Source organism: Pollachius pollachius (genome assembly GCF_949987615.1).
Source record: "Pollachius pollachius genome assembly, chromosome: 10".
Taxonomy (NCBI): Eukaryota; Metazoa; Chordata; class Actinopteri; order Gadiformes; family Gadidae; genus Pollachius; species Pollachius pollachius.
In genome coordinates, this window is record NC_136943.1 from 9,127,638 (window position 1) to 9,139,161 (window position 11,524).

The 11,524-nt window shown below is 45.4% G+C and overlaps 1 protein-coding gene across 2 annotated transcripts in view; it reads left to right on the forward strand.

The window, feature by feature from the left end:
• The first annotated feature begins 1,179 nt into the window (after positions 1-1,179).
• fhl1a (four and a half LIM domains 1a) overlaps positions 1,180-11,524 on the forward strand; it is a 16,236-nt gene continuing 5,891 nt past the window's right edge. Inside the window, exon 1 of one of the 2 annotated variants that reach the window (XM_079745237.1) lies at positions 1,180-1,256. Coding sequence is in view for 1 of the 2 variants with exons in the window: in XM_079745236.1 (XP_079601362.1) it covers positions 10,512-10,530 (19 nt within the window). In the remaining variant the exon portion in view is untranslated. Of the gene's footprint in view, positions 1,257-10,425; positions 10,531-11,524 lie in introns of those variants that run through there. The other variant, XM_079745236.1, reaches the window with a different exon arrangement.

Sequence of the window (11,524 nt, forward strand, 5' to 3'; positions counted from 1 at the left end):
AAAGTAATCCTTCTACAAACCAGCTGGGTTCAATTTAGACTTCGGTATGGAAGTGTTCCATACATGGCTTACCTGATATGACCATATACGGTAGCTTATATAATGTACTGATAGGCTATTGGCTAGCGTATCAGTACTTCAGAAAGTAGCATTAATTATGTTATTTTGGAGCTCTTTTAGTAGTGGTTCACTACTACGCCATGGTATCTCTGTGGTCTGAAACGACATGTCCTGGCTGCATGAAATGATTAAGTATCCTCCAGATGTGGAGTTAACACTGATTAAAAAGTCACTTCTCAAGGGAACTGGTGTCTTTTCCTGAAGGATAAGTGAGAGGACTTTTATCATTTTCCTTTTTTTTCACTCCAGCACATTTTCTTCTGGATAGGTCACACGCTCCTAATATGGTCATAACACTCCACTCCAGAATGTGTAGTGTAATGCTTTCCCAGAATTCTTTATTATCTTTATTTTGTTCTTTTTCTATACCTATAAGTGTAAAGATCACCACATTCTGTATACCATCTCGTCTGTATCATTGCTAAATGTCAGTCAGATTGTTATTTTGATTTAAGATGACATTATGTATTGATGGGCTACAACTTTTTTTATTTTACTGCAGTAGACTCACTTACACTGTGTTGGAGCAGTGGGATATTAATGGCAAGACAATTAATTTATTTTGTGAACATTAGAACTCGTCTGGTGCAATTGTGTATCAAAAAATACATCCCCATCCGACAATCCGTCTCCTCAAAGTCACCTTCTGAAACAGCAACCCGCATCAATTACAGTTTTCAATTTGCAGTTGTAAGAAGAAAGCTGGAGCCTAAAACCCAGTTCGAAATATTTACTTTAGTTTTAGAATGAGTCATCTTGATACAATTTCTCGCCGTCTTCTTGACCAAAGAAGGAGGGCAGTGAACATGAATAAAAAAACAGATCCGATGGTGGGGTTGTGTAATGTATTGTATCATCTTTTTTTTTTTAAACAACTTAACGTTGGAATGGCGCCCACCCGAAGCGGACCCAAAAAAACACGCCAAAACAAATGAGAGATTTCCGTTTTATTTACACGCAGTACATCCCAGTGCTATGTGATTGTTTATATGATCAGCACACAGACGCTTCTGAGCGTGACTACAGTTTTTATTTTTTTCCCTACTTTGCTCCGCCTGTCTTTAAAGCGGGCTGCTTATACCTCTTGCTCCAAATCGTTGAAGGTTGAAGGCTACTGTTCGTCTGCATTTACCAAGGTGAGTTTTACACCACTTAACAGAATACTTTTTTTACATTCAGTTTAAACAAAGTAAGGTGAAGTAGACTTTTTCCCATATTTGTAAATAATTAAATGCCTTTTGTTTATGAGGGTTGCATCGCGTAGCCTATCTCAGTTGTTGTTTTAGAAAATAGTTTAGTTGTCATAAAGTAGCTTATACTCTACTTTGTAAAAGATGAATTCCATTTTTTGCATGTTTCAGGAAATTATTAAATATGTTATATATAACATATTCATATACTTTTTTTCTCTTTCTTAATAGTTACCTATTATTGTCATGGTCATCAAAGAGAATGGAAAAACATAGGATTTTTTGCATCCTTAACATAGGTCAGACAAAACCAACCTGCAATAGCTCTCTCTCTCTCTCTCTCTCTCTCTCTCTCTCTCTCTCTCCTCTTTCATGTTGGACAGCTGCCAAACCAAGTACATGATGTCATCAAAGATTTTCTCTTTTATGGTTCCTGTATGACATCACCTATTGCGCAGGAGGGTAAAACCCATAAAAAAGCTTGAAATGCCCTTATAATTACATTCAGACTTCCCTTCTTTGTCTGCAGATTTTCTTTTTACTACAAATAAAAATTGATGTACTCATTCATCTGGAACACATATTTCTAGATTTGAATGCACCTCATCGTGTGCTATGTAATGTGTTGAAAGGGCACAACACTCATATTTTTCATATTAATGTCGACATTTACTTGATGACAGGTTTTTCTGTTATCTTGAACCAGACAACAAGTTGGTGTATACCTACATTTTGTTTACGTTTGTCTAAACCCTATGCCTTGCTAGTACTTAAGACATATTTTTTTTAAGTTTAATTTTTCATTTAAAATAGGATTCACTTTAAGTGTGACTGATAGAGAGAGGGTTAAGGTTAAGGATGGATATAAAGACAGGGAGGTGGCGGGACGTCACACACAGCGGACACAAAGTAACAAACTAATCTGAACTAAGCATGCACTCCTCTCAGATAAGTTCTCATCCACAGTTTTTTTAAACAGTTGCATTCAGTTTCCAATTTTTAGCTCTAAAAAAATACAAAGAACAGTTTCACGAATGGTTTGAGCGAGTTGACGTGTATTGGGGTTGGAGCGAATTCAAATTTAGCAAAACGCTGCGACCCTTCACACAACACCATTATTATGCTTAAAAAACTGTTTCCAGCAATGTAACCTATTATTCATAATTTAATAGTACAAATGTAAACAGAAAAAATCAGACAAATAAAATAAATAGCTTTATTACAAAGGTAAATGGATATATAAATGGATATGTAGTTAAACTTCAGTATAGTGTGAAAGAACAGTGGCCCCTTTAATAGGGCAGGGGGTTAAGGAATGAAGATGCTGGCCACTTTGAAACAAATCATTTTAAAAAATCGTATAACTCGAAAAACCCAGCCAGTTTGATCACCTGAAATCCACAGTAAATCCGAACTCCATTAAACCCTAGCTAATCCGATCATTTAAAAAAAACCCGGCCATATGATCTCTCGAAATAGTTTGAAGAAAAAAAACTGCCAATTCAATAGCTCGAAAAACCCCAGCTAGTCACCAAACGATGAACATTATTGAACAATCAGGATCAAGTAGAGAGCTAATCAAATATAAAAAAACCACATCAAGTGTGGATGAAAGTTGTACCTGTTATACTGCTAATATAAAGCCTGACATCGACCAAAATAACTATGGACGCAATTGGATAAACCTACAACCAAGCATAGCAATGAACATTTTGTGATGTAGAGCCGTAGAGCCGTAGGGTCAGTTGGTAAATCAAACTTTTACTGAATCCTGTTTGTTTAATACTTTCAACAGACTGTTCCACTTCAGCGGCATCCATCTTGGTTTTTTGGCGAAAGTGCTGGAGGTGGGCCAGACGCATCTGCCAGAGCAAATAAAAACATGAGCTTGCTGATTCGTCTGGTTCCCAGGCTTACTAATATGATTAATCGATGCAGATAGACATTATACTACTTCGGTATTTCACATAAACACAACAATGAAATATTTATACGATGGAAATATGTATGACTCCTGATAAAAAGTAGCAGTAGACAGACTTAATAGTATTTTAATAGAGACTCTTGAGTCATAAAATACCAGCCTTTGTGTGTGTGTGTGTGTGTGTGTGTGTGTGTGTGTATGTGTGTGTCTCCGTGGAGGTGTGAGGGAAAATAAGACATCACCCCTGCATCACCCCCTTCCCCCCCTCGCCTCTTTAAACGAGACCCTGCTCATTAGTGAAACACATTGACCTAGCTGATGTGCACACAACGGCCCATAGCCTTTCTTCCTCTTGATAAAATGTTATTGTGTTCGAAGGTGGCCCCCCTGGCCCTTTGTTCAGCCGGAAATCACACGTCTCAGAGCCCTGCGTGCGTGCGTGCATGCGTGCGTCCATGCGCGCGCACGCACGCGCGCGTGTGTGTGTGTTTGGCGTTGTGTCCTACTCACTGCTTGTTAGTGCTTTCGTAGCAAGCCTTTGTGTGTATCCGAGCATTTCTCTGTCTGTGTGTTGGTGATTTATCGTGTGTGTATAATACGTATGGCTCTATCTGTTGTGGAGTAACAGTTGCCAGTGGTAGCGTTTATCTTCCTGACTTTGATTGACTGACTCTCTCACATCTCTCTGTCTCTCTCTCTCACTCACTCACTCACTCACTCACTCACTCACTCACTCACTCACTCACTCACTCACTCACTCACTCACTCACTCACTCACTCTCTCCCTCTGTGGGCTAGCCAGGAATGGAGGGTGACTCAATCTGAAACACTGTTCTGGGCCAGGATTCACATTGAGAAATGAGGTTGCAGGTACATTAGGCTCGCTCGTCTTGTCTGTGTAATCTTGTGTAAACTCCTACGATGAATGGTGGGGTAGAGTGGGAGGAGATGTGTGTTTATTCCTGCTCCGCTTGGGAGACCTTATATTTAATGTAATGGAATAGCTCTCTCAACCTCTGTCTCTAAAGGGTCCCTTTCCAGCAAACTGGTCATTAAATATATGGTCCATAACAGGAAGGGGAGAAAAACAACCTGTGGCACCCACAATAGGCCTTATTTACCTTGCAGCCATCTTGGTTTCTACACGCTAGCTGAATTCTGTGTTCAGACTCCCCACCGAGTTAGCCTTTAGAACCAAGATGGAACCAATGGTAGCTAGGGGATTAAGCCCCATCGTGAAATGATTGAGAGAAGTGAAGAGAATGCATCATAGATTATTTATACTAAATTGCTTATAATAAAGTAGACGCCTGCTATCACTTAATTAATTATTTAAGCTTACAAATTACATAGAATATATATATATATATATATAGTTTATTTATTTAAAAGCGACAGTGTGCATTAATCAACATGGCCATTGTATTGGACATATAAATGCACCAGATTTAGTTAAAAAAATATTTTTCATCTGTAGTCCCTGGCAGGTTGATGTTAGAACATACAAAAGCATAAAAGCAACACAAAATATAGTTAGACAGATGATTGACATTGACATTACATGGACAAGGATACAAACTAAGATGACAAAGACGTAATTTAACATGCCAGAATAAAAAGGATTAAAAGTGAAGAGAATAACAAACAAAAAACATAAAATGGTTAAATGTGCAACTCTTAAGCAGTTAGTAAGCTCACAATCACAGACAAGTGGGAGGTTATTATAGCAGTACCACACTCAAGGGAACACATTACCTATGGTTACATGTTCTATTTCATCCTTACTGACCGCCAGAGGCGGTGCCTCAAGCACTGAATGATCCATCTCGCACATGCGCAGGTCGAGTGTTAATACCAACAAAGTCACCTGTGACCCATGATGAGCTCCGGACAGCCTATATCTTCCGTTGACATCAGAGGATCTATTCCTTTTCATCTTCTCGCTTCGCAGGTAACTATGTATCACTGCACTAGCTAAAGCTAAGTGGCTATTATTTCATTTCGTTCTGACCGCTTACCCTTAACTGGTGAAGGCAGTGCTCTCACTCCCGCTCCCAGCAGAGGTGTGACTGTAGTTGGTAGCAAGTGTTCCCGCTGAGGCTAACTTGTCTGGGGTTCTTTTCATACATTCGTTGGTGAAGGTTGTGTTTTCGCCCCCTCTCCCAGTGTCTATTGTTTCTTGCTTTTTATCCTGTGTGATTTTTGCTGGTTGTCAACATGGTTGGTGACCACTTATGCTCGGCATGTATGGCTTCACTGCAGCTTGAGGATGGCCATGATTTGTGTCCCTCATGCCTTGGCCTCGGGCATCTGAAGGAGGGTCTTTCAGATGATCCCTGAATGAACTGCAGTTTTATGCCTCGGGCATTGAAAGTTGCTGGACTGGCTGAGGTGGAACAACGGTTGGGCGTCGTTTCGTTCCCCGAACGGTTGCCCCCAGCCCAGCGACGTAATGCAGCTCAGGATGGTCGCTCTAAACGTCGGGCTGCGGAGACCGCAGGCCCCACTTCTAGGAAGAAGGTTAGGGAGTCCGGGCTTGCCTCCAAGGTGGGCCAATTAACAGCGGAGCTTGAAAGCATGAAGTCCCTCTCCCTTGCTTTTCAGGCTGGGACTGTTGCAGGGGAGCCAGGTGCTCTTGCTCCTCCGGCAGCCGCCTTGGAGCCGGAGAAAGATGTGCTTTCTGTGGCAGCGTCAGCTGCCGAGTTTGCTGAGTACGAGCCGGATAGGGTCCTACAGGATGTAGCCTCCCGTGCCTCCGTAGCGTGCTCCCATCCTTCGACCCGCAGCTCTACTGGTGCTTCTGAGGACAACTCAATGGGAGCCATCATTCGTATGGCCCTGGCCCGTCTGCAGCTAGACGTGGCTAGCTGCAGATCTGCAGCTCTAGAGGCGCGTGAGCGAACAGTCGAAGCCAGAAAGACTCGCCAGCAGCTATCTGTGCTTCAAAGGAGTGTGCCTCCCCCTAGCAGGCCTAGAGGTTCTTCAGCTGCCCCACAGCCCAGCTCTGGACCATAGGCTCACCCCAGTGGCTACCTCAGGCCTCAGCGCCCGGGTCCACAGCCTACTCAGCAGCAGGCACAGGCCTTTCGGGCCCTTGAGCGACTGCCCTCAGGGCAACCTCAGGACTCATATGCTGCTCGTCGTTCCCCCAGATTCTTTAGAGGCTGGGGGACCCGGCGCTGAGGGTCAGGGGCCGGTCGTCAAATGCTTTTCCCAGCAGCAGCTCAGCTATTGGGCTGCTTCCACCAGGGACCCGTGGGTGCTTTCAACCTTGACCCACGGGTACAAACTTCAGTTCCGACGCCGGCCCACAGCCTGTGGCCGGGTCAAGATGACCATCATACACGACCCGGCAAAAACCCAAGCCCTCACCCAGGAGTTGTCCGCCCTCCTGGACAAGGGTGCCATCGAGCCAGTAGATCCCCTGTTGCAACCCGGGGGGGTTCTACTCGACTTACTTTCTGGTAACAAAGAAAGATGGCGGACTCCGTCCTATCCTCGACTTGAGGGGTCTCAACAGGTTCCTGAAGGTCCTGAGGTTCCACATGCTAAGCACTGCAGGGGTTCTGCATTTTGTTGCCAGAGGGGAGTGGTTTACATCAGTAGACCTGAAGGATGCCTACTTTCACGTTCCCATAGCACCACACCACAGACAGTTTCTGTGGTTTGCTTTCCAGGGGCGACGTTTTCAGTTCAGGGTGCTCCCATTCAGCCTCTCCCTTTCCCAACGGGTGTTCACCAGGTGTGTGGCGGCAGCCCTCTCACCCCTGCAGTCGTGGGGCATGACGATCCTGCCATACCTGGACAACTGGCTCATCTGTGCGCCATCCCAGTCTCAGGTGGCCCTGAACACGACACGTGTTCTCTCCCATGTGGCCCGCCTGGGTCTCCGGGTGAATCTCACGAAGAGCTGCCTGGTGCCATCGCAGAGCACTGTCTTTCTCGTGTGTCTCTCGATGCAGTCGCCATGAAGGCCTGTCCCTCGCCACAGCGGGTGGACGACATCCTCCGCCTCCTTCTCCTGTTTCGGGAAGGCAGGCTGTTGCGTAATGTGGAGTTTTTGCGCCTCCTAGGGAAACTGACGGCGGCTGCTACTGTGGTTCCTCTAGGACTAGTGTCGCTACGTCCCCTCGTGAGGTGGCTGCACAGCTTTCATCTGGATGTCAGATGGCACCGGCACAGGGGACTCAAGGTGTCACACTGTTGCCTTCTTGCCCTGGCTCTGTGGAGGGACAGATCGTTTCTTCTCCAGGGCATGCCCATGGGTTCCATTGCATCCTGTCGGGAAACCATCACAACAGATGCCTCCCTCTCGGGATGGGGTGCTGTGTGGCAGAACCGGACAGCTCAGGGGCTGTGGCCTGCTCAGGTCCGCTCAGAGCATATCAATGTTCTGGAGCTGCGGGCTGTGCACAGGGCATTGCAGTTATTTCTTCTCTTCCTGGGAGGCCGGCATGTGCTTGTGTGGTCGGACAATGTCTCGGCCGTCTCTCACATAAACTGCCAGGGAGGCACCAGGTCTGCACGGCTGTTGCAGGCATCCCGGGACCTCCTGTTTTTGGCAGCACCACGCCTGGCCAGCCTTAGAGCAATGTATTTAGCTTGGGTACAGAATCAGGCTGCAGACTTACTCTCCCGTTGCAAGCCGCCGCCGGGGGAGTGGCGGCTTCATCCAGAGGTGGTTCTCAACATCTGAGATGTCTTCGGCAGGGCAGAGGTGGATCTCTTTGCCACAAAGGAGTAGACCCCTTGCCCCCTCTGGTTCTCCTGGACAGAGGAGAGCAGCCCTCTGGGCCAGGATAGAGGACGTTGCCTGCAGCTATGGGTTTGGCCGCTGCAGGGCCCAACCCGCTGCTGACAAAGTGTTCAGACAATGTCCGAAATACCATACTAAACGCCAGGGCGCCTTCTACCCGGGCGCAGTATGACAATAGGTGGCAGCTATTTACGGCATGGTGTTCAGACAGGGCTGAGGACCCTGTCTGAACCCCATATCTTTCACTCTCCTGTCCCTGTGTACGACCCCCACGAGCACAGCGTGCCCCAGCATGGGATCTGCACCTGGTGCTCTATGCTTTAAGCTTGCCTCCTTTTGAACCTCTGGCGCAGGCAGAGCTGAAATGGGTCTCTACTAAAACTGCCTTTCTCCTCGCGATTGTGTCAGCGAAGCGTGTCGGGGAGCTTCATGCTCTGTCCGTGAGTGAATCATGTCTGAGGTGGAACTCGGATGGCTCAGGGGTTGCCCTGTGGCCGAATCCAGCTTTTCTCCCGAAGGTTCTGTCATCGTCAAACCACAACCAACCTGTCCGCCTGGCAAAATTTATCCCCTCAGAAGGGGAGGACAGGTTCAAACTGCTGTGTCCTTTGCGGGCTCTGAGAGCGTACGTAGCTGCGCCCGCAGGCATTAGATGGTCCGACAAGCTCTTCCTCCGCTATGGTGGTCCTAGGAGGGGCTGTGCTCTCGCCAAGCAGCGATTGTCTCATTGGGTTGTGGATGTCATCACCCATGCATATAAAGGAGGTGGTCACCCCCTGCCATCTGGGGTCAGGTGCCACTCTACCAGGGCTGTCTCAACATCATGGGCTGCCCTGCAGGGCAAAATATGTTTTTCTGTATGGTATTTTGCAGTCCCCTTTAGCAGAAGATCTTGTTGTTTTGTACAAACCGAAAAAAGGAAAAATTAATAGCTGATATAGCACTGATAATTCTTTATTATGAGATGCTACAGTACTTCAATAATAATAACACAATGTATATAATATTACAACTTAAAACATTAAATATTAAATAAATAAAGGTCATTCTTTCCTATACATGGAAACATGTTATTTCTGGCATATCATGTGTAGCTAATGATGATGTCCTGAGCTATTTCCATTTGCTAAAAAAGCAGGGATTAGGAAACAGTTGGTAGGGAGGGGGCCAGTGGGAGTGTCAGGGGGTCTGGGCATAGATTCAGTACCTCGCTGGTACTGACTATTGTTGCTGGATCATGTGATAAAGCCACTGCCCAGACTAAATGCAGAAACAACACACACACACTTGAACAACCACATTCTCTCTATCTCTGTCTCTTTAACACCCAAACACATGTATGTGAATGTTGCACTTCCAGCCACAAAAATACACTCCACATCATCTTCAGTCAAATCACACTCCAGAACATGTTTTGCTGCCATCTTTCTCTGAAGCACATAAGTGGCGCCGGACAGATAAAAAACAAGGCAGGCCTGAGCCAGCTTCGGATAAACAGCGATACGAGTGTTGATGGCTGACAACAACCACAAACTGAATTATTGGGAACAAGCCAGCAGGAGGCACTGTCAGATGCGCAGATGAAGTGAAGATGGATGGAATAGGGAGAGAGAGGGAAGGTCTGAATTATTGTTGTTTGTGTCTGTAGGCGTCTCTATGATGTTTGTTGACTCCTGTGGCCAGATGTAATGCGGGAGATCAGGATAAATATAAACTTCCATTAAGCATGTCCTGCTATGCTAAATGGACCACATATTATCTGTAATTACACCCAGATGCCCCTAAATGATGAAGCGCTTGGACACGGACACACACTCTCACACAAGCTTTTTTTTGTGTTGAGATACGAGAGTCAGTGTTGCCAGAATCATTGTCAATGATTTAGTCTGTCCATCTGTATCAGCCTAAGGGAGACAGACAGACAGGCGACGACGAACAGCAACATGGACACATTGATCTAGATTATAACTTCCTAAAAGACAACTTTGACGACTTCAGCATCAACACGCTGATTCATACATTCCCATGTCTCTCCTTCGCGGGTCGTATTACGTACGACATCTGTCGACGTCTTTTCTTTGAGACGTGATGTCAAAGGACCCACCGTGCCTTCTGAAAAGCCCTACACCTTTGGTTGAAAGGTCACTCAGTAACAGTATCAAGTGCACCGTGGCCTCTTCTTGTTTATTTATTAGCTTCATGATCACATAGCCCAGGAATCCCCAATCCCCAATCGCCTACTTGATCCATCCCCTCTGAATAATAGGCATTAACCCAATACCTCTGTTGCATGTCCTAAAAAGGACCTTGTTGTCTCTGGACATCAGGCGGGGGCCGGGGTGTTGTTGGGGGTCGTGGGTGTGTCAGTGTAAGGGCGAGGGTCACACCAGGGTATATAGTACACACCCACTACAGTATTGGCACCATGGGTCTCCCTTGGATGCTACTGCTACTGCCGGCCTCTTTGGGTTTCTAGTTCGATCTTCTCTGTTAGCTGGAGGAACGCTACCCAAACACAAACATGTCTTTCAGGCACACAGGTAAGGCAAGATCTATCGTGTGTTCATTTACTATGAAGCATTCAGTTATTGGGCGGATACTTTTGTCGAAAGCGACTAAGAGTGAATCTTTTATACTATTGCAGATTTATAACATAAAAGACCATGCTTATTAATTCCTACACTTAGGTGCGGACATTGGGATAGAACTGCTCAGCAATCAAACACCCTGCCTATAATATATACTTTACAGACGTGATGTAGTGACAGTAATTCTGTGTTATCGGATAGATACATTTAGGATTTTTACTTTCAAGATTCATGTTTCGCAAAGCTATTTGAGTTGGAGTTCTATTGGTTGTTTAGGATGGTAAGAATCACTAGCCTGGTTTCCAGACCTCATGATGTGACTTAGGTTCAGAGAGGTGGTACGGCAGCCGTCTGCTAGCTCCGGGTGATTATAGACTACAGGGAAATAATTGAATTTATTGGACAATTATGTGTGGGATGCTGCAGGACACAGCCTAGCAGGGAGGGGAGTTACAGAGCAGGAAGGGGAGATGGACTGTTTCCAAATCCGACTCATTATAGGGAAATTGGGTTCCTGTTGGATTTCTTCAGTTTATATGCATTTAGAAATGAAATGTTGATCATATATGGGGTAGTAGTGTAAGAAATGAGTTAACTGAATAAGATCAATTAAAAAAAGAGATTTGTAAAAAAAAAAAGTGTTTCTTAAATCAACTTCTATGGTTTGTAATAAGTGAAGTGATGTTGTGTCGGCCGGGTATTGCCGTCTCTGTTCTTGTCGCCAGTTCACTCTCTACAGTCTATCTTTAGCACCACTATGCATGAATCATCATTTAAAGTGGTCCGACTCTGACCTTTCTCATTAAAGTCCTTTGTTCCCCAGCGGCTGCAATGGTATACCCCGATCCACCCCGATTTAGGAGCCTGGAACATACCACGGCTGTTAAAGAGGGGACAGCTGTCGGGCTGTTTGTGAAAGGAGATTAAGGTCTTGGTCCTAGATGAG